Source organism: Bipolaris maydis, assembly GCF_028858645.1.
Source record: "Bipolaris maydis strain C4 unplaced genomic scaffold PSV08scaffold_8, whole genome shotgun sequence".
Classification (NCBI taxonomy): domain Eukaryota; kingdom Fungi; phylum Ascomycota; class Dothideomycetes; order Pleosporales; family Pleosporaceae; genus Bipolaris; species Bipolaris maydis.
This window is the reverse complement of record NW_027093864.1, coordinates 1,466,943-1,492,152: the sequence shown is the minus strand read 5'-3', so window position 1 is coordinate 1,492,152 and position 25,210 is coordinate 1,466,943. Positions and strand designations below refer to the sequence as shown.

The window sequence follows — 25,210 nt, the reverse complement described above, 5'->3', positions numbered from 1 at the left end:
CTTCGAGATGGAAAGTGAAGACAATGTATTTCTTGGATTTCTCAAGCTTCACTTCATATCTCCCTTTCCCATGCCACACCTTGCATTAAATCCACATGGCACGACTACTGGTAATGCAGAAAATATCTCCCAAGAGTGATGGTCAAGGGTCCCAAACGGCGTCCACCGTTTGTAGATCCAGCGGAGATGCTGACCAGCGCTAGCGAGGGCACTTTGGAGGCGCGTGCAGGTGGAGTTGAAATGTCCTCGCTTCGCACGGGCCACACCACGCCAAGTCTGGCCTATTTCGCAATTTCGTGTTCGCGAGAACTTCACTTCTTCAGTCGTTACTAACCCCCAGCACAACACGCTCAAAATCAGTCAAAATGGGAATCGACCTCGACCGCCACCATGTTCGAGACGGGCACCGCAGTATGTGAACCCCCCGTCGAGTCGGCGCAGAAATGCGCTGGCGATAGCAGTCTTTTAAGACGCAACATGAGCCCGAGAGAGGAGAAAGATTGACGAGTGTACAGAGGTCCCTAAGTCCACCAACCCCTACGTCAAGCTGTTGGTGCGTCTGTACAAGTTCCTGGCTCGTAAGTACTCTGCCTGGAATCGCGCGCACAATTTGTGCTAACTGCGGACAGGCCGCACCGATGCCCCCTTCAACAAGACCGTTCTGCGACGCCTCATGATGTCCAAGACCAACCGTCCCGTAAGACGCCAATGGCACGAAAGCCTTTCGACATGACAACTGACATGATTTAGCCGGTCTCCCTCTCCAAGATCGTCTCCAACGCCAAGGGACACGACGGCAAGACCATTGTCATCGTACGGCTTCCGAATACCCCACACACCAGACGACTAGCTAACTCAGGATCAGGTCGGTACCGTTACTGACGACAACCGCATGCTTGAGCTCCCCAAGCTCTCCGTTGCGGCTCTCCGCTTCACTGCCTCCGCTCGTGCGCGCATTGAGAAGGCTGGCGGTGAGACCCTCACCATCGACGAGGTTGCCACCCGCTCCCCCACTGGATCCAACACCCTCCTCCTCCGTGGACCCAAGAACGCCCGTGAGGCCTTCAAGCACTTCGGCTTCGGTCCCCACTCTGGCAAGAAGCCTTACGTCGAGAGCAAGGGCCGCAAGTTCGAGCGTGCCCGTGGTCGCAGAAGGTCTCGTGGTTTCAAGGTCTAAGCGTGTGCTGCAAGTGGTTCGGTTTCTCTGGTTTGGCGTGGTCAAGGTCATGGGAATTCACTTATGAGGCGTGCATCATGACTAGGAATGGCTCTTTGAAGGCCTGTAAAAAGATACTCAATGCTCAACATGAATTGAAAGCATGCGAACGGGCTCTTCGAGCTCATGGTAAACCCATGAATATCTGTATCTTGTCGTGAAACACATGTTCAGTGATGTATTGCAATCTTTTTTTTTCTTAGTACTGTACAACTTTTCACTGGATTGCTTGTCCGCATTCGGCAACCCAGAATACAATCACTGATGTCGGGATCTTTGTGTCAAATTTTCTTGCGGTTCCCCCGCATCCAACCAACCAGAGCGCTAGCAACTCTCACCCACGTAATGGCCCAACCTAGTCACTGCAGCACAGCGTTGACTTGAACATCAACATCTGCGAAAAATGGTCGACACTCGCAAAGTCGGTGTATTGGGCGGAGGCCAGCTCGGTCGCATGCTCATTGAAGCCGCCAATCGCTTAAACATTCAAGTCAACGTACTCGACGCAGCAGCAACACCCGCAAAGCAAATCTCGGCGCACAGCGGACACATCGAGGGGTCTTTCAAGGATGCGGCTGCTGTAAAGCAACTTGCGCAATCCTCTGATGTTGTTACCGTGGAAATTGAGCACGTGGACACCCATATGCTGGAAGAGGTTGCTGGACAGGTTGTTGTTGAACCCAGTTGGAAGACACTGCGAACGATCAAAGATAAATATGCGCAAAAGCAGTATCTGAAAGAGCGCGGAGTCGATGTCGCTGAGAGTGTTGATCTGGAGGGTAAAGGTGTCGAAGGACTCAAAGAAGTAGGGTCATCGTATGGATATCCCTTCATGCTGAAGAGCAAGACAGAAGCCTACGATGGCAAAGGAAACTTTGTGGTCAAGAGCGAGGCAGATGTTGATGCAGCGTTTGAAGCGTTGGGCAAGCGGCCACTCTATGCGGAGCGATGGGCTGACTTTAGAATGGAGCTGGCAGTCATGATTGTCAAGACCAAGGATGGAGTGCTCACATTTCCTACCGTGGAAACTATACATGAGGACAGCATCTGCAAGCTCACATATGCACCTCCACGAAACGTATCAGAAAAGATCACACAGCAAGCCCAAGAGCTGGCTAAGAAGGCCATCGGCGCTTTCGAAGGCAAGGGTGTCTTTGGTGTCGAGATGTTCCTCCTCAAGGACGATAGCCTACTCATCAACGAGATTGCACCTCGTCCACACAATTCCGGTCACTACACGATCGAGGCTTGCCCAATCTCACAATACGACGCTCACCTTCGCGCCATCCTCGACCTCCCAATCTCACAGTCCAACCTCCGCCTTCGGGAGCCTGCCATTATGCTCAACATCCTTGGCGGCAAGACGCCAGACTCGCACGTCCAAGTAGCCAAGAAAGCCCTCGACTCGCCCAACGCCTCAATCCACCTCTACGGCAAGGGAGACGCACGTCCAGGCCGCAAAATGGGCCACATCACCGTAACAGCGCCCACGCTCGCCGCCGCCGAGCGCGAAATCCAACCCCTCATCGACTTTGTCGACGCCCAAAAAGGCAAGACTGTCGACTCCAAAACCACCAACAGCAACAGCAACAAAGAAGACCCGCTCGTCGCTGTAATCATGGGCTCAGACTCTGACCTCCCCGTCCTCCGCGCGGGACTCGAAATCCTCACCAAACTCCAAATCCCCTTCACCACCCGCATCACCTCTGCACACCGTACCCCGGATTGGCTCCGCGAATTCTCAAAATCCGCCTCCCAGTCCTCGCTCAAAGTCATCATCGGCGCGGCCGGCGGTGCCGCCCACTTGCCCGGTATGTGCGCTTCGTGGACCACGCTGCCTGTCATTGGCTTGCCCGTCAAGGCTACGCACATGGATGGTTGGGATAGTCTGGTTAGCATGACGCAGATGCCACGCGGAGAGCCTGTTGCTACCGTGGGCATCAACAATTCCACTAACGCGGCATTGTTGGCTGTCAGGATTCTCGGGGCTGAGGATAAGGCCGTCAGGGAGCGGCTGCGCGTGTGGATGGAGGGCAATGAGAAGGAGGTGCTGCGCAAGGATGGCGTCTTGGCTGAAGGTGGGTGGGAGGCCTATTTGAAGAGCATGGGTAAATGATTCGGCCAAGGTCTTGGAGGTACCGTGGAATGAGGAGAAAAAAAACAAAGTTAACGAGATTTAGAATATCATTTTTTTGGCTTCTTATCTAACAATTTCTATATCTCTTTCTCTCTCTCTTTTGTTTAAATCTTCATCCTTCCACTTCACTCTTCTCCACACACACACACACACACACACACTTCCAAACTCAACATAATCTCAACGCTAGGAAAGAAACAGTAATTTATACTACTACGTTTACTTTAGTAGGAATCGTAGTCAGAGTAGCTCTCAGATGGCTTGTCGCTGCTGCCGTAAGCCTGGGAGCCAGACGAGTACTCGTTGGAGGGAGTGCTCTCGTAGGCGGCAGGGGTAGGGGTGGCAGCGGGCTGGTAGGCAGCTGGGGTGGAGACAGCTGGGGCAGGCTGGTAAGCGGCTGGGGAAGAGGCAGCTGGGTACGAGCCGTAGGCAGCTGGGCTAGAGGCAGCGGGAGCGGGCTGGTAGGCAGCCGGGCTGGAAGCAGCCGGGTACGAGCCGTAGGCAGCGGGGGAAGAAGCAGCTGGGTAAGAACCGTAGGCGGCGGGAGAAGAGACAGCTGGCGCGGGCTGGTAAGCAGCTGGGGAAGAGGCAGCTGGGTAGGAGTCGTAGGCAGCCGGGCTGGAGGCAGCGGGGTACGAGCCGTAGGCAGCTGGGCTGGAAGAAGCAGGATATCCAGCAGGCTGGGTCTTGGAGGCAGCTGGGACAGTGGAGCTCTCGCAAGGAGTAGAGCTGGCGCTGGATCCGTAGTACTCAGCGGGAGCAGAGGAGGTGCTTCCAACAGGGTAGTGGGCAGCGGGGGTGGAGTAGGCCTGGACGGGGACGGTGCTCATGGTAGAGGCGGAGTACGCGCCATAGTTGTTTCCACCGTAGTTGTTACCGCCGTAGTGGGCTGGCTTGGAGTGGACTGCAGCTGGGCTGGAAGCAGCTGGGTAGGAGCCGTAAGCGACCGGGGAGGAGACGGCTGGGTAAGAATGCTCGTAGGCAGCTGGGGAAGAAGCAGCTGGGTAAGAACCGTAGGCAGCTGGGGAGGAAGCAGCAGGGTAGGAGCCGTAAGCAGCAGGAGTTGAAGCAGCTGGGTAAGAGCCGTAGGCAACGGAGGAGCTGTTCTGGGCTGGGTAGGAGCCGTAGCTGTTTCCGCCGTAGGTCTTGCCGTGTCCAGGGACCATTGGCGAGGGAGTAGCCTTGGTCTTCTCATACTCGCAGGTGTAAGCCTGGCCAGCAGAGGTGATGGTGACAGTCTGGGCTGGCTGGTGGTAGACACCGGCATCGTAGTGCTGGGCAGTAGGGTAGGTGACCTCGGTGTCGTGGTCGTAGACAGTAGTCGTGGGCTTGGTGACCTCGTAGGTACCGGTGGTCGAGGCGTAGATGGTGGTGTACTCAATGACAGTCTCAGTCATGGTCTTGTCACCCTCAACCTTGGTCTTGTAGCCAGCATAGGGGGCGGTGATGTAGCCAGTCTCAGTGGCAGTGACGGACTGTCCGCCGTAGGTGCAGGTCTCACCAGCCTTGGCGGTGGTAGTAGCCTCAGCAGGGTGGTCGATAGGGTGATCGACAACCATGTCCTTGCTGGGAACTACGTAGACGCCAGGCTTCTCGTAAACCTTGACCTCTGGCTTGGGCTGGCCATAGGAGTAGACGTGCTCGTACTCGGACCACTTTCCACCCTTGTACTCCTTGACGTGAACGGGCTGCTCCTTGTCACCCTTGGTGTAGAGACCAGAGCCACCGTATCCGGGAAGAGCCTTGGGGCCAAGGTTCTTGTATGGAACCTCCTCAATCTTCTCATAAAGCTCATACCAGCAGCCAGCAGTGCCGTTCTTGGAGGCAGTGCCAGTAGGAGCAGCATAGCCACCAGTTCCAGTAGCAGAGTGGGTGATGGTCGTCTTGGTGTGGTAGACAACGACTGGCTGCTCAGTGTTGGTGACGGTAGCGTAGTTGTTGTCATAGTCCTTGATGACAGTGGAGACGTAGGTGTCCTCTCCCCACTTGGCACAGCCCTTGTCGCCATAAGCAGGAGACACACAGGTGGGGTACGCCTGGTTCTGGGTGGTCACGGTGACTGGCTGCTTGCCATAGCCGGGAACAACGGTGGTGTATCCGATGGGGGTTGCTGTTGTGCTTGGCTGGACGCTGGAGTGAGCATCCTCACCATAACCGCCGTAGACCTGGTGGGCTGCGGCGGTGGCAGCGAAGATGATAGCGTACTTCATTGTGGCGAATTAGTAGAATTGAGTATTACGTATAAATAAGATCGTGGATAACGAATGACTGGGGTAAGTGGATAATGAAAAAAAGGAATGTCGTCGTCACTCGAAGAGTGCGAAAGATGATGATTGATTGAGAGGATCGTGAAGATGGAGAATACATGAAGAGAAACAGTGATACATATATACTCACTTGAAGCAGCAGAGCTCGGTCTCGGAGAGGCTTGCCCCTGAGGTTGCAAAAGCTTCCATCGTGCCCTTGATTCGATCTGCACCCGTAGCGCTACTGCATTGAAGGAGACCCGCTAAGCACCCTTGAGTCTGATGCCGTTGCGAATACGATGTGCAAGTTTTAGGCACAAGGCTGAAACTCGAATTGATGCCCTACATCTGTGCGATCTTGTGAGACTCGACGTCTACTTAGAGACTTGCTTTTGGATCATTGGAGGTGATTTTTTTTCCATTGATTGATTGATTATTTGTTCAGCAGCTTCGTGAGTTTTCGATTCCACAAGCAACGACTTGAACATCCGGGTATTCAGTTGTGCATGGAATGAGTCGCAAAAGCGAGTCATGGAGTTCAAGACATCCCTTTCTGCGTGGATGCATTTCCACATTGCCAGGTCGTTGGAGTCGAGTGCTAGCTGCCGAGTGCTAGTTGGGTGAAGCGTCGTTGTTCATCGCACCAGTATTGCCTACCTATAGGCCTGGACTCTATGGTCTCAGCGCTTTGAGCCGTCAATAGCGCGAACCTCAAGATCGGCATCGCGTATAGTCGTGCATTCCTCGCACGCTGCGAGTCTGAGCTGATGCGTAGACTTGAGATCAGCTCACAGCAGATATTAGCGAAGCCACCAGCGTTTACCCTCGAACATTGTCCAAAGACTTCAAATATGGTTCGTACTTGTCAAACCTGTCCAATGCGAGATACGTGGTAGCGCCTAGCATGGCAAAAGCTGTCCAACCCCGCAGCGATGGAAGCCTTGACCAAGATGTGTGTGTTCGCTTGTGGTGTTCGCCAAAGAACAGACCGCCATAGGGGATGCGCCACATTCATTCTCGCCCTAGCGTCCCCCATTTGGGGCCTCTAGCGCACGCTTGCCCGTATACAGATGTGCCAAAGCGGCGCAGCAAGGCTGTCGTGGGCTCCTGCTTCTACTATTGGGTTATTGGTTTCTTAATGACCCTTTTTTAAGCCCCATAAATGTTTATCTGGAATGCCTAAGGTCAGCTTAAAGGAACGACGATGTTAGGGGTAGGATTATGAATGAGGACGAAGTCGTGCACATTGCAGTGAACAAAAGGCGAAAGGGGCTCAGCCTCAAATCCCAGTGACTGCTATTTTAGCGAACGAGTCTAGCATAGCATAATCACCTAAGTCATTCTTCCCGCCGAGTGTCCACTAGAAACGGGACAGTGACAAACTGACATGAACGTTGGAAACATCGTGCTGACCTGTACCGAAACCAACACTCGCAGCTGTACAAAATACGAACCGCCACAGGACTGTGGAGATTGGACAGGAGTGGACCGGTTCACTCCACAACCGTATTGGTTGTTCTTCGCACTAGTTGTTAGTATTTCAGCTACAATGACAGTGGGTAACTCCGCTTAAGTCTGTTTCCGATGCTTCGGCATGTACATAGGTCCGAGGCTAACTAACAACAAGACTTTCGTTAGGCAATACCGTTGCGCAGCTTGGATCCATGGCGCATTCGCTTCTCGAGCAATTCAGCCTGCAACTCTCCTTGCATTGAGAAATGCTACAGCATAAACCCCTGAGCAACTTGCATGCAGCTGAGTATGTACCTGTGGCAGGTCCTCTGGTATTTGCTTCCAAATCCTCAAGAGTGGGAGCTAACAGCATAGCCTCATGTATACGGTTGCTTAGTGTCACTCCAGCTGATGTCTCGCTCGAGGATGTTGCCGGCAATTGACTTGTGGCTACTAGGCAACAGCCGTAGATTGACCATACAGCAAGCGACGTGAGTATGCGAAACCCCTTATCATCTGCATACATGACTTTGAACCTCCTCCAATATCACATTGGTACCCAGTCATAAACAGCGCTGAAAAAGGGGTGCAGCTCTAACAATAAGTTTATCTGGCTATGCTGGGCATACGTTGCTGTCTAAAGCTGATATTAAATTCACGCAGCAATCCCATCACTTCTATATACAGAGTTAATTCAAGTGTGTGGGACTAATATTAGAGTCAAACAATCGGGAACAGGTACACTTTTCTCGAAACATGAGCGGGGCTGAAAATGGGTACAGCTGAAGCTGCATGCTGCTCTGACTGCTCTAGCATTAGTAGCAAAAAGGATCAATCCTTGCTATGTGACAGAAACAATAATTGGACAAGAGTATTCTCAACAGATTTTGTAAAATGTAATTATAGTAGTGAGGGTCATTAAAGCCAGTTATATTGCATATTTTGTGCTACCTACGTAGTAGTCGCCTGAGTTCCATCTAGTGCCATAGTAGTGACAAAATGACGAAGTCAAGATCATATGCCTTGGCGTGAAAGCAGACCAGATTTCGTCTCTCTAACAATTATCTCGGCTGCCTTCTCGGCGAAAGCGTAGACAGCAGTCAGAATATTCCCCCGTGGGATGATTGGCAAGACACTCGCATCGCAAATCCTCACATTCTTCGTTCCGTATACAGCCAGCTGCTCGTCAACTACGCCACCTATATCTTCCCTCATCATAGAGCAAGTACCACATGGATGGTAGTTCGTCGCGGAGTTGATTGGGAGGATTTCTTTCGCGTCTTCGAGTGATGTAACCGGATGGGGGAAGCTTCGAGGCAATCGTCTTCCGTCCGGCTTTGTCATGGCAGCAAAGGTAGGCTTCTGGAAGAGCCTTTCGATGAGACGCAAGTGGCGAGCTAGTATTTCCGTATCAAGGGGGTGAGCAAGGTAGCTGAATTTTATCTCGGGCTGATCTGAAGAACCAGGCGAGATATGACAGCTTCCACGAGAAAAGGGGTGGGCCAACATTGCGACAACAGTTATGTAATTGCCATCCACAACAGACGGTGTACCTTTGGGAAGTGAATCGGCATCTTTATGGCGTTGTGTACGTAGCATGAATGAGGTGGCGGTTGCTTCTTTGGGACTTTCGATCGTCTTCTGAATGATAGAGTACTGGGTCTTCAGGCTCGGGTTACTCTCGTTTTTCACCCAGTGCTCGACTATATCGATAAGCTCCTGTGTCTCTGATGGAGTTTCCAGCATCTGTAGTGGTGTAAAGGCAAAACTATATGCGGCCCCTTCAGACACCCGGCCAGTATGGCTTTTTTCGTACTCCAACAACGCGGCCTTTTGCAATTCGGGGTTTCGCATTATTTCGTCACGAGTAGGGATATCGTCTTGAGTTTCGCATGACAAGCCGCAGTTCAGGTGATCCTGCAAGTTCTCGCCAACTCCAGGAAGCTCGTACAGAACCGGGATACTGGCGTCTGCAAGAATCTTTTTGGATCCGATGCCTGATCGTTCTAGGATCAGAGGGGACTCAAATGTGCCTGCGCCGAGGATGATTTCTCGTCCACTGACAAAATGCTCTTCCCCCTTGTATGTGTAGAGGACGCCTCTGGCACTGAGTTTTCCATCAGCGGCCAGTGCCTCATCAAATGTAATCTTATCGACCTTTGCACCAGTCTTCAATGTAACATTGCCACGTTTCAAGGCGGGTTCTAGATATGCTGTACCTGCGTGGCTCCGTTCGCCTTTTGAGGAATCGATCGCATTTGTGACGTTGATTGCTCCAGCAGAGCTCTCAGTAAACCCTGTAGCCCTCGTCGGACAGCCAAGCTCCTCAAAAGCTTCCACCCACCGGTTTTGAAGCAGGTCCCACGTACGCGGGTATGACGTTTGCACACGATCCAGGGATACTCCATCATCATCCACTTTTGGACCGGACTGTTCTGCCTGCCACCGTCTGTAGCAATCGCTCATGCCCCTTGAGCCCCACTCCTCTCTCCCCGCATCTGATAGAAGTTCCTCCGCCACACGATCATGCCACTCATGATTGGGAAACACGACACTGTGGCTATTAATGGCACTGCTACCGCCAACCAGTTTTCCCCTGGGATGGTCAACCTTCCTGTTATTCAACCCCGGCTCCGGCGCAGAAGAATATCGCCAATCGTAAGCGGGATCCGAGAGTAGCCTCGTGGCTAGACCGGGTGTCTGCACTTTAGGGTCATTGCGAATATGTTCTCCAGCTTCGAGAACAAGAATCCGGTGATCAGGCAGCTGTTGCGAGAGACGTGACGCGATTAAGCAAGAAGCTGATCCGGCTCCGACGAGGACAAAGTCATAGACCTCAGTGTCAGTGTGAATGGTTTTGCCTGGCATGGTTAATGGAGAGATGGCGAGCGTTGCGAGACGGGAAACTCGAGGTTGCACAACTATTTAAGGCGACCAGGCAAGCAAGGCTAAGCAGCACGCCACAGGCTTAGCGACAGACAAGCATCCTGGTATACTAGCAGATAAAGGAAGGTGTAGGCAACCATCAGTGAGTCTTGTATGCACCTCGTGCTTAGAGTATTGGTTGAACAGGAAGATGAGTGATAGTACTACTGTTGCTCTAGCAGTGTTCATATCCTGCTCGCTACTACGATAAAGATCAGTGTGCTTTTTCAAATATCTCTGCATCTGCGGAAAAATCGATGACATCATACTTATTCCATCTGGCCTTCTGACTTTAGCTATTCGTACCTCTTCTCCTTTCCCACCTCTTCTCTTTCCATCTGTTTCTATTTAAATTGTATCTTAGAAAGTAAACATAGAGAGTTAGGGAATTAGGAGATAGGGATGAGTGAGAGAGAGAAAGCGACGGAAAGAGTGCCACTTTGACACTTCTTATCGGGGTTTAATCACAGGAAGATGCACGCTCAAGCGTAAAGACTTGTCGTCTACAATAGTAGCATCTGCAAACTGCATAACAAATTTTCTTTCACTAAGAAAAGTAAATCTTCATCTGTGCCCTATGATACTGCGATTTTCTCCCGTCCACTTACATCACTGCCTACGTGATAGCTATTATTATTATTATTATTATTATTGTAGATTAACGTCCTTTCTCAGCCGGTAGGCTATATAAGACGTGCAGGTTGAGCCTGCAAGTATCTAAGTAGGCTAGATTTAATCTAGATACAAATTGAGTAGGTGGGGGAGGGGGTCATCTAAATCGAGGTGAGACTCGTAGCCTAGTAGTTTTAGTGAGTAGCTCTCTCAGGTCTTTCACTTTTAATGAGTCTTCCTCTCAGGTCGAATGGGTAGTTTTCAATGAGTCACTCTCTCATGTGGGTGGACCATACTAATATGGTTTCGAGGAGAGAAGGAATCGAACCTTCGAGCTCTGCTGACGTGAGACAGCAGAGGCTTTCCAGGCGCTTCACCACTGCGCCATCCCCCCTACGTGATAGCTAGAATCTGCAATATTATTTGGTTTCCAACTGTAGACAATGATTGCATTAATCTTCCTCGACATCTTTCCCTCTTGACTACAGTCTCTGCATTCTATTGTTTACCAAACAAGTCAGCAGGTGCTCCCGATATCTAGTGTCCTGTATTGAGAAGCCACGGGTTTTGAAAGGAGAGTCAGGCCTTTCTAGAATGCATATTGTGGTGTAGTATCACGTGACTAGTACGTAGTATATATTGCGATAATCTTTCGTACGTAGATAAGCACCTTCAATCAATCCCTTCACAGCGATTACTTTTCAGCTTGATTCTATCTACTCGATTGTGGGTCGCCCCTCTGATCTTTTGAGCTCGATCACGTATCGTGCCACAATATATATGTATATAAAACAGCTTTCAATACATCTTCTTGTCGCTTCTTTCTCCAAACTAGTAGTTCTACTCTCAGTGCCAACATTTGTGAAGAAGGAACTCGTGACTGCTGGAGTGCTCGTGTGAGTGCCTCAGATAAGCAGTGGTCGGTGCGAACTTCTTAATCACTACAAGAGTCAAATACGACGGTACGCTAGCCAGATATAGCATGTTTAGTAGTACCGGAAGACTTGGATAAATTAACAAGACCCATGAATTACGCTTCGTAAAGACATACCGCAGAACTCCCGTACGGAGACAGAAGACCAAAACCAGTGTAGTAGCTAATCTTGCGAATACGACGATCACTTGAGTCATGCCGCTCGATATTAGACATTTCACTATACACATTTTTCTCATATATCTTGTGGATATAATGACTTAATTAGCTTAATTCTGGATTTTACGAAGAGTCAAAATCTACACTCCTGATGTATCAACGTATACTAGTTTTATCGTGGTGCCCAGACTCTTGGCTAAAATGCCTAAAAGACTACCGCCAGCCCAAACTACTTTGGATGACGTATGATAACAGAGCTCGTCAAAGCTGGTAGAGACAGCTCTCTCCTGGAGATGTACACGAGGATAGAGCCGGTGGATGCTAAACACATAGTGAGCCTCACAAACGTGGCCAACCCCGGTCGTCATACGTACTTTGGTGCGCCCAGTCCGGCGCCCAGCCCGGCCAACCTAATTGGCCCATCTGGGCAACCTTGGGAGCCTCTTACCTACGTACGTCGGCCATGCAGGGAGGCTAACGCCGGCTTTTGAGGCGCAAGATCAACACAATACTACGCGTCTCATATCTCGGCCGTTTCCCCAAGTCTTGAGCTGTGTTAGTCCGCTTCACCAGCCTCAGTCTGGGAGCTTGGTTTCCTTCCTGTATCCAACTGAAGACGTAAGGATCCTCAATGCCAGACGCCCGTCGTATGCACAGTTGCATTCCGCCCAGAAGACAGCATCAAACACCGCAATGGGCCGCAGCACACGCTCATCATTCGACAGCGATTTCTCTCTCCGACGACGACGAGGAATCGCAATGCCGGCAAACCTGTCGCCCATGAAGTCGCCTTCAAACTTTAAAATACCTCTCTTTCCTCACCCTCGCCATATCCCTCATCTTCTACCTCACACACACCACCCCATCCCCATCCCTCTCCCCGCCGCTCCTCGCCTCAGACCCCTCGTCCACTCCCCCCCAAGATGACAAGCCCCGTTCGCAAATCGGCAAAGCAACCGCCTCCTTCGGCCCCAAAGACACCACCTACGAAGCCGCAATCTCCTCGCACCACACCCACGATACCCTCCACGGGTATCCGCACTTCATCCTGCGCCAGCGCATGCCCCCGGGCCTATGGTCCCAAACACGCCTTCCTCCTCACCCTCCTCGGCACCGAACTTGTCCAAACCCGCCCAACACCGCCTTGCCTGGCTCTTCTGGCACGACCGCGATACCATCCTCATGAATCCCAACATTCCCCTGGAAATCTTTCTGCCCCCGCCGGAAACAGAGTTGGGCGCGAACCTGACGGGAAGCCATGTGCATTTGATTGTTACGAATGACCGGCATGGGTTGAACAATGGTGTGTTTTTTTTTTCCTGAGGGTCGGCGAGTGGGGCAGTGCGGTTTTTGAGCGCGAGTTTGAGCTTGAGAGTGTGCGATCCAAATGTTGCCCTCAAGTACTCTGAGCAGAGTGCTATGGAGATTGTCGCGGGAAGGGTACGTTATCTTTTTTTTCTTCTTTTCTCCTCTCTTTAAATACCCGTCGTCTTCCCCTCTGCGCTCGCCATATTTCATACAACAGTTTGTATTTGTTTTTTTTTAAAGAAAAATAAAAAAAGGAGTGAGAAGAGCAAAGCAATGCAAGAGGAATAAAGAGAAAGAAAAATAAAAAAAAGATTCAACTGACGTTTACCATGTAACTTACCAGCCCCACTTCTCCCCAAACATCATCCACGTCTCCCCAACGCTGGTTCAACGCTTACCCACCCCCTTCTACCACCACCACCACCATCTGCCCCATCCGCCGCACGCACAGGTTCACTTCTCATGCACTTCGCGTCGAACCGCGACGGCAAGCGGCCAGAGCGCATGGCGCAGTGGCAGCGCATCGCCGCATCACCCCGTAACGAATGGAACAAGGCGCTGAATTCGACACGGTATGTTAGCGAAATGGACGAGTTCTGGCGGGGATTGGGTGAGGGCGAGGACGAAGGCTGTGTAGTGAATGATATCGGGGGTAGAAAATAGGATTGAAGTTTTGTTGCAAAAAAAGAAGGAGAAGAAGAAGAGGGGAATTCAATTGGATATATATATAAAGGAGGTTAAATACTAACAAAACGAAGAACAAAACAAAGGTGGAGAAGAGAAAGAGAGAGAGAGGTAAAGGTATCATTTCCCCTTTCAAACACTCATTTCAATCCCACCATCCCTAGTACTCTCAGGCACACGCACAATACTACTCCGAATCACGCTCCGCCCCTCTTTATCCGCTGCATCCTGCGCTGCTGCTGCTGCTGCGGCGCGGGCGAGCAAAGGGGACCGATGGGTCCACATACCACCTGCATTTACACTAGGAGGAGGTCCCGACACAAGTGCTTCTCTGACATCGACTGCGGAATCCACAATGCCCAGTCCATGTACTCGATCCCCCAGGTCCGCCATGGCATCAACCTGCTGATGCTGATGCTGATGCTGCTGCGGCGGTTGGTGTCGAGTCCTCCGGGCCGCATATGCCATTTGTTCCATCGAACCCGGTAGATAGATGCGCTTAGCACCGAGGGTGCGCTTGATGTCTTCGAGCAGGACCTCCATGGGACAGATGTACGCGATACGGTTTTTGTGGCAGAAAGCGAGGACGTGGCCAACGACTTTGTGCTTGCCGTTTTGCACTACCCACGCGCCGCTGTCGCCGCCGATGCCAAAGTCGCCGGCTACGTGCCAGGAGCGGGAAAAGGATTTGCGGTGGTAGATGCGCACGGCGGACATGACGGAACTGATCATGCCGCCTTGGAGGCCGGTTGTGCGACCAAAGCAGTGGACAGCGAGACCGCCAAGGGAAGAGGCGGGCGCGACGCCGTTGGGGTACTCGTCTTCTTCGGCGGTGTATTGGCGGCGGTCCACAGGCGCCTTGAGTTTGGAGGCTATGATGCGTTGTTCGGGCGTCATGTTGCCGAAGCAGAAGCGGCGGCCGCCCTGGCAAATGTTGTACGGTTGGAGACGGTCTTCTTTGAGCTTGAGGAGGGCCCAGTCGATTTCGTGGAGGATGCCATCGCGCTTCCAGCGACGGATGCCGGACGAGGCGTGGACGTGGCCTAGTTCGTGGGAAGAGAGATGGTCGTCGTCGCGGTCTTCTTCGTTGGGAAAAAAGTCTGGGTCTACGTCGTCAAGGGCTGGCTGGGTAATTCGGATCTCTTCGCCCTCGCCGGGCAGGATGCCATCGATATCGCCTGTAGTTGCACGTGACATGGCAGACTCAGCCATGTCTATCCCTGGTTAGTTTGATGGCCGTATGGCGAAGTTTGTCAACATACCCTCAGCGGACTCATCGTCTGATTCGAATTCGCTGTCGGAAAAGTCAAACGAGTCAGCGTCGACCTCGTCATCTTCGCTTCTTAGGTCCTCGTCATCAGATAGTTCAAGATTCCACATGGGGGCAGGCTCCTCTGACTCCAAGTAAACACCTGGCTGTGTGCCCATACCCATCAACCAGGGGTTGTTGGCTGCACTTGACAACGTGGTTTCGTTTGGATATGGCCTGTCGTAGTCTTCGCCACCATCGCTCTCATCGTCTGATGGCGCGTCGAGCAGGTGGTGAACACTCATACCCAATGGCTCATCATCGACTAGAATGACTCCACCATATGAAACTGGTGGTAGGTGCTGTCCATTGAAGGCACCGATAGATGCTCCACAGAGTGGGCGCTGCTGATGCCATGGATTCATGACAGCCATATCAGCGCCATACGAGTCGGTGTTCATCATAGAGCGATGAGGAGGTCTGTAAGAATCAGTCACTTGCTCCTAGTCCCAAGAACAAAAGACATACCGAGTACGACGTGACGAGCGACTCATTTTCGATCTCCTAATCTTGCCCCTCCTGACTTTCAAATCATACACATTCTCGTCGTATCGAAAGCGGCGACCCAGGATAGTCCTAACCTTTGCAACACTGCTGCAGGTGACAAATACTGTTGGCTTGGCCTTCTCCACAACTTCTCCCACAGCGACAAGATCGATGCTGACAGTCTCCTCAGAGTCTTTGAGTGCACGCTCGATGAGGCGCTCGAGACGAGGCAGCATGATCGAGTGCCATTCTTCCACAATCTCGGGCGTGAACTTGACGGGAAACAAGCGCATCTTTGGACGAGCGGCAGGCTCATTTTCCGTCTCGATCTGTATCGATGACGTAACAAAACTCTCGCTCGAATCCACAGTGCGGCTTTGAATCTCGGGCTCGGGCTCGGGCGTTGGATAGCCAAGAGTGGCCTGCGGCCAGTGGCGGATTCCGTCAGTAACGAGAGCTGAAATGGTGCTGTTCGTTCGCTTCTGCTTCGACTGTCTCCAAGCATTTTGGATGATTGTAATCTTTTCTTTGTAGTCTTTGAGGGACACGGGTTGGCCTGGAGGTTTGCGTGACTGTCTCCATGCGCGCTGTATCGTTGAAGCAGCAGTAACCACTCGCTCTCGGTACAGTGATGAGGCGTCACTTGGGTCTTGCGAGTTCGGTGGCGTCGCAACAAGGGTGCCCGATTCTTCAAGTGGATCTCTCGGTTCCCATTCCAGATCCAGTGTGTCTTGCTTGGGGCTCATCATCCGCAGACTTTCCGAGATGCTCTTTCGAATAGAATGTTGTGAGCTTCGTGATGGGTTTCGTGCGAGTGACAGGTCAGGTGATTTTCTTGACAGAGACTTGGTTCTCTCCAGCGCCTGTGATCCCTTTTCCAAAGCCCATCTCTTTGCGCTTCTATACGATGGACTCTGAGTTTCAGTGGCAAGCTGAGTCTGGCTGCCACTCTTGCGCTTCAGTGGAGACGCGTGTTGCATGTTCGCACCATCAGGCCGCAAGTCTCTCAGGTCGAAGCCGGGCTCGGACTCGTCCAGCATACAACAGCGTTGTAGCCTAGTAAGGATGCGGGAATACACTGGGTAGACGTCTGCAGCATCACCCTTTGCATCGGCAGCCCAAAAGCAGTCGCGCACTACTTGCATGTACGCCGTTCCGCACTTGGACGCAAGCCTCCGGATGTACACATCCTCAATTCTTTGCTTGAAATCGCGGAGCGTATACTTTTGTTTCCACAAGTCGTAGAGAGGTTGCCACAGGCCCACTTCAAGCAGCACTAAGCCCAGGCCATATAGATCGAAACTCGGCGTGTACGGGTGCTTTTCGCCAGTACACTTGGGATCCTCGGGATGACGATAAATGTTTAGCGTCGGCATCGTGTTGGCGGCCTCAACGTCGCAGTCGGAAAAGATATCGAATGAACAGATAACAGGGGTCCGTAGCGAATACTGTAGTGCTCGGTTGTTTGCAGAATGGCGCTTGTTCTTCTTGAATAGCACAATATTAGTACTATTGACGTCCTTGTGAACAAAATTATCGCCATGGATCTTGCTAAAAGTCAAGGCGAGAGTAAAGGCCAGACGAAAGCGGTCTTCGAGTGGTGGTGTCGCACTGTTGGAGTTGTGCAAGGATTTCGATCCCGTCTGAAGGACGCTCAGCAGGGTAACTGGCGTCAAGTCGTCTATGGATTTGTGTGAATCGAGAGGTCCGGAGTAGACAGAACTGGGCAATTCGAATACCAAACCAAAGCGCGGCTGGCTTGGATCTTCAACGTATCCCAGACACTTGAGTGTGCCGTGGAAAGATTGGCTGTTAGACAACTTTGTCAGTATACCCAAAAGAGCCTCGAGACGCTCTGTCGATGGCGAAACTCCGGTAAGGCGATAGGTAGGATCGTAGCTTGCGTAATCTACGAGTACGCAGGTCTCTTTGTCTCTGGCGTTGTCTGTTCTCCACGCATGCGAGTTGTTTCTAGATCGTAAGCGGCCAATGACACGAACAGATGTGGTACCAACACTTTCGTATGGTGGCGGTTCCTCGTCGGTCAGGATGAGGTCAGTGTACTCTAGTTTTGGTGGGAGGTTGGAGCGGGGAATCTGAGCATTCGATGAAAAGGTGGCTGGGTTTACGAGTGTCAAGTCAGATGCGTTGTAGTCTGGCGACAGGAACACTGGTGTTGCAGTGCCGTGTTGACGAGATCGTGGTGCAGATTTTCCCGGGCTGCCTCCTCGCTCTTGGGCTCTCTGGTTTCTTCGGTTGCGGGACAGGTCGTACAGTATGTCAATGGAAGTGGTGAGGTCCTTGATCAAGTCCTCGTAACGTGACTTGTCAGCGGGCGCCCACGAGGGCGGGTCAGGCCGACTCTTCTCTCCAGATAATGTCTTTCCCACACCAGCAGCAGATGCGCCCGGGTGCATCCTTTCTGCCTCATCGAGAATCTCCTTGATGGTCCCAAGCACACTCGTGACAGTCTCCGTCATGCCAGCTTCCTCGACGCTGTCGTCAATGTCGCCCTGCTTTCCTTTGGCATTGTCGCTCCAGTCGACGCCCCATGTTATGAGCCTGTCCTTTTGAATCCTGAATTTGCGATGCAGCGCGTGCGCTTCTGGCGTGTCTTTGCTATCCTGCTCCACCACAGCATCGCAGGTGGTTTTGGTGTCTGAGTAGAGCTGTGTCAAGCGCCGCGGCAGTCTGCTAATCGTTTCCATGGTCACAAGCGGGCAGGCAAGTCGTCGCAAAGGCTGCTGCGACGCGCGATGAGGGTGGGGGGGAAAGGCGATTATTAGCTATGTGAGGGGATGCATGAGGGGTGCCTGCAACATGACTGCCTTGGGGCCCGTCGCCATGGCGCAAGACTCGTGTTCTGTCTAACCAGGGTGCATTTGATGGTTGCCTACAGGCACCGCCTCAGCTCCTTGGATGGTGGGGGAAAGATCTCCGTCGCCGACACACCAATCACAGCGCAGTCTTCTCCGCCTGCGCCACCACCACCACGGCAGGGCTGGCCTACGGAGTGTGCGACAGCCTCAGGCAACGATGGACGTGCATGCATACAATTCGACATGCTAATCCAGAAGCCACACATGAGCGTTATCGCGATCTCTACTGAAACAACATTCGTCATTCTTGCGAAAAGCGAGGCTGTAGTGAGTAATAATGTCTCAGCTGCTACCGTGGCATGCTGGCACGCCATAGTCACGACGACACTAACATATTTCAACGTGTGAGCAGCAGCAGCGGGAGCCTACAACAACTATAGGATAACGTAATCATATGCATAGACCTTTTTTTTCTTCTCAATATTACAACATCGTTAGCATATATTTCCAAATCCTTTTTCTTTCAGTCCTGCTGTGTGCCAACTTTTGTTTTTCTCATACAAGTCATATCCAGGTTCAACTGATGCCAAATCAAAGACTAGTCAACAACTTAGTCCTCGGTAAGATCGCCATACTCCCACTGGCCGCGGCGCTCCTCCTTGGCGATATCCTGCTTCTTCTTCAAGGCAGCCAAGATGTTTCCACCATTGCGCTCAAACGGTCGTAGCTTCTTGGGCACCATGGCGAGACCTTCGCTCAAAATGTCTGCGTTGATGCTCTCGGTGCCGTCTTTGCTCTGACTGGGGTTGTACAAGGTTACCCAGAGCATGCCATCCTTCTCGGTTGCCTCGACTCTGGCAACGAGCTCGCGGTCTGCAGTCTCTTGCGAGATGAATGATACCGCATCCTGGAGGTACTCGGAGTTGCCAGGGAGTTGGATGTATGCCAACTGTGCCTCGACTGCTTGTGGCTTAAGCTTTGATGGCAAGAACTGGGGCTGTGAAAGAGGGCGGAGGCGTGACCATGGGATGATCTCGGAGTTGCCATAGTCAATGTACACGACCTCGGCCTTTTTGTTTTCACGGTCGTTGCGTCGAATGCGCGCACGGTACCACTGGTCATCGGCAGTGAACTTGGCTGCGACAAACTCACCAGCCTTGGGAGCGTCGGACAGGCCTTGGCTGTTTGCTGGGTTGAGATGGAACTTGCCAAAGGCGTCCATCAGCGATGTCAAGGCTGATGTACCGCTGCCAATTTGCTGGAGTCGAAGACGGCCATCATCCTCGACATGTGTGATGATGACATCGCGGTAGTCTGCCTTTGCTGATGGAGCAGCCTCGCCATTAGTGGCTTCAGCGACTTCAGCTTCCTCACCGTCGTCCTCTTGTGAAGGATCATAGTCATGCCACAAGCCCTTGCGTGCGTCCTTGGCCCTCTGCTCAGCAGCAAACAGCTCGTTTGCGTTTCCAGCCTTCTCCGCGGAGTAGGCATGGACTGTTGCAAGACCCTCCTCGACTAGCGTCTTTGCAAAGTTCTCACGGTTAATGTAGAGAGTACCGATGAAACCACCGACCTTGTCACAGTCCTCGACGTCGATTTCAACGTCTCGCTGCTGGCAGCGTCGGTTGGCGAATTCGTGTGCCTCCTTGCCAAACGGCTCCCCCTTTTCGTTCTCGTTGCGCGCAGACCGAGGCGCACGAATACCAGAGAGGACAAAAGTGAGCTTTGCGTTCTCGCGTGGTACGAGCACAGTGAAGCGCGATCCAGACTTGACAAAGTCTACAATCGCAGGCACCTTGCGTTGTCGGGAGAGTACGGTGAGTTGGCGCTTGGCCTTTTCAAGCGACTCGGAGTAGTCAACGTACTGCTTGACAGACGGCGCCTTGTCCGACCACAGCCCCTTCTTCTCCTCTTGTGCAGCTTGCTCAGCCAGTAGAAGGTCATCGTAAATGGGGCTCCTATCCGTGTCGTCCTGTCGGTGGCGGATGACCGAAGCCATGCCGTTCTCGACAAGCATCAGACCAACATTCTTGCCCTGGATGGTGACGGTGCACATCTCTCGCTCATCGTAGCCGTCGCTGGCCGGCCGCTTTCCATCCACGTGGAACCTGACATGCTTGCCAATGAGCTTCTTGCGCAGGAACTCCTTTGCCTCGGCCACCCATGGCGATTGCTTGGGATCAGTAGGCTTTGGTTGACGGACGCTGCTGAGGTTGATGCGCTTCTCTGCGCCGGCCTTGTTCCGCAGGAAAAGGGTGTCTGCGCTCTGAATCCGGCTAACGGTGGCTTCTTGCTCGCCCGCCCTGGTGACCTTGGGCGCAACGTGTTCCTTGTACACACCCAGTCGGCCTTCCTTTGCCTGCTTCTCAGCTCCTCTCAGTATACCCATTTGCTGGCCCAAAAGGGTGGTGTGGTGGTCGGTGCACTTTGCGAGACCATTCTTGAGGAGGAAAGGCGTGATGCTGCCCTGGGTCGGGTGCTTGACGTCTGCAACGAGCTGGCCGTTGGGTGTAGTACCGAGTACCTGAACGAGCACGCCGCGCTGGAGCATCCTTGCCTCAACAAATTGTTGTGCCTCGTCACCAAATGGCTCAGCCGGTTGCACCTTTCCGTCCGAGGGGTTCGTTCGTTGTGTTGCTGGTGCGCGGATACCAGCGAGGAGGACCATGGTTTGCACATGCTCGGTGGGGGAAAGAAGGAGGCGCACGATAAGACGGTCGCCGGACAGGACCTTTTCGACAATCGAGTCAATGTCCTTGCCCTTGTTCTGCTCAACAAATTTGTGGGGATCGCTCAGCTCTAAAGCCACGTTGATCCTGCCGCCCGTCTCAGCCCAGATTCCCTTTGAATCTGCCCTGGCGCGTGCCTCGTCGACTTGGAGTCTCTCAATCAGATTGGCCGCTTCGTCCGAGTCTTCTTTGCGGCCAGCGTCGTCTCGTAGCTTCACCCAGCCTGCTGCGACGGCTTGTTGCGGTAGTATCTCCTTGTTCGGTGTGACAATGAGACCATATTCACGGTTCGCGCCCGTGGGGATTTTGTACAGGACTTGGAATCGGACGACCTTGCCTACCAGCAGGCGGCGGAGATAGTCGCGTGACTCGAAGGCGAAGGGCTCATCTCCCTCTCGTCTCAATCGCGGCGCTGTTACAAAGGCTAGGCTGAGTATGCGCTCTGCTTTTGGGTCCTTGATGTTGTGGAGGACGACGGTATCGCCAGAAAGCACGCTCTTGACCTTTGCCTCGAAAAGGTTGCTCATGGTGGATGTCGGGTAGCTGCACCGGCGAGGTCGAGTGTTAGCTACGGTGTCCAGAGAGCTGCACATGGTCGGTGGGGCACCTGTTCTCGACGACTTACCGGAAGGAGATGCCAAAATCGATTATGTGTACCACTAAGTGTTAGGGAAGAGGAGCAATTGATGTGTGGGCCAAATGCCAATTGCTTTGTTCGAGTGTTGAGATGCTACGTGTTGTGATGGCGGGCAAATCTCGCCGTTGCTTCTCAGGGACCGTTCTTGTGGGGTCGGAGACCCTAGTACTAGGCGAAGCTAAGATTGTCACTGTCGGCGAGGCCCAGCCCATTACATGTCGCAGTGGACGGAGCTGGAGAACGCGTACACGCGATGTGGGGTTGTGTAATTTGGACCATGCTGTATTTCTATTGTTTGTGTTGTCATTTGCATCCTGAGAATAATTTTTTTGGAGGCTAAATTTCTACCACGATGGAATGCAGCACCGGTCTCAACGAAGTAAGTTGTGATTGACGCAGGTATAGTACTTGGTCTAATTACCCAATCGAGCCATTGCACTTGTAAAGAATCTTGGTCATCTCCATGAGTGCTTACAATGCTTTGATGCAAGAGCTTGCTGTTAGTCCCAAGTCTGACAAGATGCATGGCAGAGCAGCGACAGCTACCAAAGAAACAAACAACCTACTACATGATAACAAAATCACCAATTTGAGAGCTGAGACATTGACATGTATAGTTTATGTGATGTTTAGTAGTTACAAAGTAAAGTTAATAGCTATATTACTAGCTTTGGTAAGTGGTTAGAAAATTCTCGGTAGATACAAATTTGAATGAGTAGTAGCGATGCAATAGACACAAAACAAATGAGCTTGGAGTGAACTCAGACAAAGTCTGGAGGAATCTCAAGATGCGTATGGGACGATGTAATTAATACTCTTCTACACGTGACTGTGGACCCTTTTTTGGCCCGAGATGTCAGCTATGGGTCTCGGGTCGCTGGTCTTCCTAGGCCTTAATTCAAAGTACGGTGACATACTTTCCGGCCGTGTCAGCCTCCTGAATACTATGTCAACTATGTATAAACTTTACACTATAAGTATATATATTTTGTTGATATTACGCCGTAATGATTCCAGTCGGGCATTCTAAAACATGATTTGTTACATAGTTTGCAAGCAGTCTTAGGGATTGATGATGGCTCCCGGACTTTAACGGACTTAAGCATGTAAAACCATGGCACCACCCCCTGTCAGCCACCAATACACAGCGCGTTACTATGCAAACGGGGCGTAACGGGCAATATACACGACGAGTTGGATTAGCAATTGGTAGAAAAATAAGGCCTCCTGCTGCAGGAGGGGTGGGCAAATATAAAGCAGAGAGAGAGATTGATAATGAATGCGTAGGTCGAATACACATTCTATCCAGCATCTGCTGATTGCATTTTTTTTACGCTCGAGTTACTAGGCTCAATATCAGTTCCTACCTTGGCCAAGACCAAAAGAATGCCAGACGTCGAAACGATCCGGTCGAGCATTGGGCAGCTGCCAGATGGGCGGCCGCTTGTCGTGGCCTTGATTGGAGGTACAAGTGGGATTGGGTCGTATGTAGCACAAACGTTTGCGTCGACATTTGCAAGGCATGGATCTAAGCTCAGGGTTTACCTGGTGGGGCGCAATGCTGAACGGGCAGAGACGCTGATGCAATTTGGTCGTGAGACCAGCGAGGGTTCGGAATGGCGGTTCATTAGGGCAAAGAATTTGGCTTTGATGAGCGAGGTGGATGCTGTGAGTGAGGAGATTATGCGGCAAGAGGAGGCAAGTGCGTTTGTCGGGGGGCCACCGAGATTGGATGCATTGTACATGAGTTCGGCGTTATCGCCACTGGCACCATCACCTCGTAGGTTATCTGGTTTTCTTTGTTCTTGTTTCTTGTTTTTTTTCTTGTTCCGCTAGAGTTTCATGTACTGATTGGAACAAACAATGGCAGTTACGGAAGAAGGACTTGATTCGCAAATGTCGTTGCTCTACTACTCACGCATCCGGTTCATACAGAATCTCAGCGGGTTGCTTAGCGCCAGTCCGACGACGGCACACGTCATTTCCATTTTTGCGGGATCCGTCGAGGACCAGATCAAGACAGGTGAGGTGCCGATTGGGGCGCCAGAGGCAGCAAGCTACAGTGTGACCGAAGTGCGCAAGCGGACGTGCTTCATGAAGACATTTATTTTTGAATCACTGGCCGAGCAACATGAGGGAAAAATCAGCTTTGTACACATTTACCCTGGACTAGTAGACGGCCCGACATTTCTGAGTGAGGAAAACCCGCTATGGTTCCGTATGTTGTGGAGGGTGTTGAAGCCATTGGCAAGCTGGTTTATGACGAGCGCCGAGGTGTGCGGGCAGGTCATGGTGTCTCTGTGTACGGAGCGGTATCCTGCAAAGGGAACGTTGACGGGGGACAAGGTTGCTTTGAGTAGTCAGAAGGAAATGGGAGGGGGCGCTTATGCAGTCGGCCAGCGAGGGGATGAGAGGAAGCAAGTGAGCTGGGCCAAGGCGCGGCGAGATGACAGTGCAAAGAAGGTTTGGGAGCATACCATGGGGGTGTTGCAGGGGGCGAGAGAGGACAATGCCGGTGGATAGATTGTGTGAGCAAATCAATTGAGCAGAGAGAAATGCATGTGTATGGGTGGTTGGTTGAGCAGGGCAGGCTGTTGTCACGGGGACAGATGGATGCAGCAGAGGATACGCGTCCTGTGTGCTTGGGCAGGGCAATACTCGAAATGGAAGGGATTGTTGGCGTAGCAGCAGGGCCAACATGGAGGTGGGGGCTTTGTTGTGAGTGCCGTCGGTGGAGTGTTGGGGTAGATTGATTTTTTGCAGCGGAGGTGTCAGACTCGTGTCAGCAGCTTGGATTTGCGTTGAGCGGTAGACTAGAGGCCGTTCATAATTAGCAGCAAGCTAGAAGCGATGCCAAGGCCGGGGCAGGACCGGTTCGTGAAGACATGATGCGACTGTGCAGCACGGACTGGAGCGGTTGGGCGTGTGGCAATGCGGGCGGAGGAGCAAGACACGGAGGGCCGGGGCGCGGAAGGCAGCGGAAGGGAGCGTGTGGTGGTGGAAGCAGAAGCAAGAGGTGGGCACGAGGCCATGTGTATGTGTATGTAACCGTACATGGAGGGCATCGTCATTTGGAGGAGGCTAAGAGGCGGCAGAAGAAAAGGTCGCTGACGCGGCTCTGGCGCCGGGCACGCAAGATGAGATAAGCTTCGGTCGGGGCGGGGTAGGGACGCGAGAGTGGGCCTTGCGCCGATTGCAGCAGGCGTGTGGTGCAATGGCGCCATGTGCAGAGTGCCTGCAAGTGTTTCGCAGTGGCGGCAGTGGTTTGGAGCGTGGACAAGCAACACGCGCGCAGGCAGCACGTAGAATAAGAATGGCAGCAGCAGCAGCAGCAGCAGCAATGCCATACGCGCAACAGGACCAGGGCATCGACGGTTGCGCGACCAGGCCATGTGTATTGGATATCGGGCGGGGCTGGCTAGTGTCGAGGATGCAGATGCATGGCGGGCTGCCGTGCTGGAAGCGGCATCGGGCTGTGCATTGGCAGGCACGCCGTGGGCAGTGTTGGATATTGGATGCCAGGCTTGGGGGAGTCGAGTTGCAGCGATTGTGCGGAA

At 52.3% G+C, this 25,210-nt stretch overlaps 7 protein-coding genes across 7 annotated transcripts; 3 read left to right on the top strand and 4 right to left on the bottom strand.

Moving 5' to 3' along the window:
- Positions 1-313: 313 nt before the first annotated feature.
- On the top strand, positions 314-3,420 carry PSV08DRAFT_410332 (phosphoribosylaminoimidazole carboxylase). Its single transcript, XM_066093855.1, has 5 exons — positions 314-411; positions 516-578; positions 630-697; positions 851-1,163; positions 1,639-3,420. Exons 1-5 carry the CDS (start codon positions 366-368, stop codon positions 3,330-3,332), a joined length of 2,184 nt encoding a protein of 727 aa, XP_065949051.1. The 5' UTR covers positions 314-365; the 3' UTR covers positions 3,333-3,420.
- On the bottom strand, positions 3,385-5,691 carry PSV08DRAFT_224943 (uncharacterized protein). The gene is made up of 2 exons (XM_014218292.1): positions 4,366-5,691; positions 3,385-4,314 (listed from the first exon to the last, which is right to left on the bottom strand). Exons 1-2 carry the CDS (start codon positions 5,561-5,563, stop codon positions 3,578-3,580), a joined length of 1,935 nt encoding a protein of 644 aa, XP_014073767.1. The 5' UTR covers positions 5,564-5,691; the 3' UTR covers positions 3,385-3,577.
- Positions 5,692-7,959: 2,268 nt separating this feature from the next.
- Positions 7,960-9,944, bottom strand: PSV08DRAFT_305468 (uncharacterized protein). The gene has a single exon (XM_014218222.2). It carries the CDS (start codon positions 9,917-9,919, stop codon positions 8,066-8,068), a length of 1,854 nt encoding a protein of 617 aa, XP_014073697.1. The 5' UTR covers positions 9,920-9,944; the 3' UTR covers positions 7,960-8,065.
- Positions 9,945-11,368: 1,424 nt separating this feature from the next.
- PSV08DRAFT_410329 (glycosyltransferase) lies at positions 11,369-13,652 on the top strand (the record flags this gene model as incomplete). Its single annotated transcript, XM_066093854.1, has 5 exons — positions 11,369-11,484; positions 12,468-12,758; positions 12,938-12,984; positions 13,024-13,121; positions 13,482-13,652. 5 exons carry the CDS (start codon positions 11,369-11,371, stop codon positions 13,650-13,652), a joined length of 723 nt encoding a protein of 240 aa, XP_065949050.1.
- Positions 13,653-13,683: 31 nt separating this feature from the next.
- Positions 13,684-18,226, bottom strand: PSV08DRAFT_402561 (uncharacterized protein). Its single transcript, XM_066093643.1, has 3 exons — positions 15,451-18,226; positions 14,936-15,402; positions 13,684-14,887 (listed from the first exon to the last, which is right to left on the bottom strand). The coding sequence occupies exons 1-3, from the start codon at positions 18,174-18,176 to the stop codon at positions 13,806-13,808; spliced, it is 4,275 nt and encodes a 1,424-aa protein (XP_065949049.1). The 5' UTR covers positions 18,177-18,226; the 3' UTR covers positions 13,684-13,805.
- A 516-nt stretch (positions 18,227-18,742) lies between these two features.
- Positions 18,743-21,778, bottom strand: PSV08DRAFT_46087 (uncharacterized protein). Its single transcript, XM_014218290.2, has 2 exons — positions 21,642-21,778; positions 18,743-21,559 (listed from the first exon to the last, which is right to left on the bottom strand). Exon 2 carries the CDS (start codon positions 21,541-21,543, stop codon positions 18,898-18,900), a length of 2,646 nt encoding a protein of 881 aa, XP_014073765.1. The 5' UTR covers positions 21,544-21,559; positions 21,642-21,778; the 3' UTR covers positions 18,743-18,897.
- A 1,254-nt stretch (positions 21,779-23,032) lies between these two features.
- On the top strand, positions 23,033-24,362 carry PSV08DRAFT_391884 (uncharacterized protein). The gene is made up of 2 exons (XM_014218288.2): positions 23,033-23,433; positions 23,524-24,362. The coding sequence occupies exons 1-2, from the start codon at positions 23,040-23,042 to the stop codon at positions 24,174-24,176; spliced, it is 1,047 nt and encodes a 348-aa protein (XP_014073763.2). The 5' UTR covers positions 23,033-23,039; the 3' UTR covers positions 24,177-24,362.
- The last annotated feature ends 848 nt before the right edge of the window (positions 24,363-25,210 follow it).

Coding starts and splice junctions, on each gene's coding strand:
- PSV08DRAFT_391884 (XM_014218288.2), top strand. CDS start 23,040: ATGCCAGACGTCGAAACGATCCGGTCGAGCATTGGGCAGCTGCCAGAT. Junction 23,434..23,523: donor GCCACTGGCACCATCACCTC/GTAGGTTATCTG, acceptor AAACAATGGCAG/TTACGGAAGAAGGACTTGAT.
- PSV08DRAFT_305468 (XM_014218222.2), bottom strand. CDS start 9,919: ATGCCAGGCAAAACCATTCACACTGACACTGAGGTCTATGACTTTGTC.
- PSV08DRAFT_402561 (XM_066093643.1), bottom strand. CDS start 18,176: ATGGAAACGATTAGCAGACTGCCGCGGCGCTTGACACAGCTCTACTCA. Junction 15,403..15,450: donor CGCTCGTCACGTCGTACTCG/GTATGTCTTTTG, acceptor TGATTCTTACAG/ACCTCCTCATCGCTCTATGA. Junction 14,888..14,935: donor AGACGATGAGTCCGCTGAGG/GTATGTTGACAA, acceptor AACCAGGGATAG/ACATGGCTGAGTCTGCCATG.
- PSV08DRAFT_46087 (XM_014218290.2), bottom strand. CDS start 21,543: ATGAGCAACCTTTTCGAGGCAAAGGTCAAGAGCGTGCTTTCTGGCGAT.
- PSV08DRAFT_224943 (XM_014218292.1), bottom strand. CDS start 5,563: ATGAAGTACGCTATCATCTTCGCTGCCACCGCCGCAGCCCACCAGGTC. Junction 4,315..4,365: donor TTCCTCCCCAGCTGCCTACG/GTTCTTACCCAG, acceptor ATTCTTACCCAG/CCGTCTCCTCCCCGGTCGCT.
- PSV08DRAFT_410332 (XM_066093855.1), top strand. CDS start 366: ATGGGAATCGACCTCGACCGCCACCATGTTCGAGACGGGCACCGCA. Junction 412..515: donor TGTTCGAGACGGGCACCGCA/GTATGTGAACCC, acceptor ACGAGTGTACAG/AGGTCCCTAAGTCCACCAAC. Junction 698..850: donor TGTCCAAGACCAACCGTCCC/GTAAGACGCCAA, acceptor CCAGACGACTAG/CTAACTCAGGATCAGGTCGG.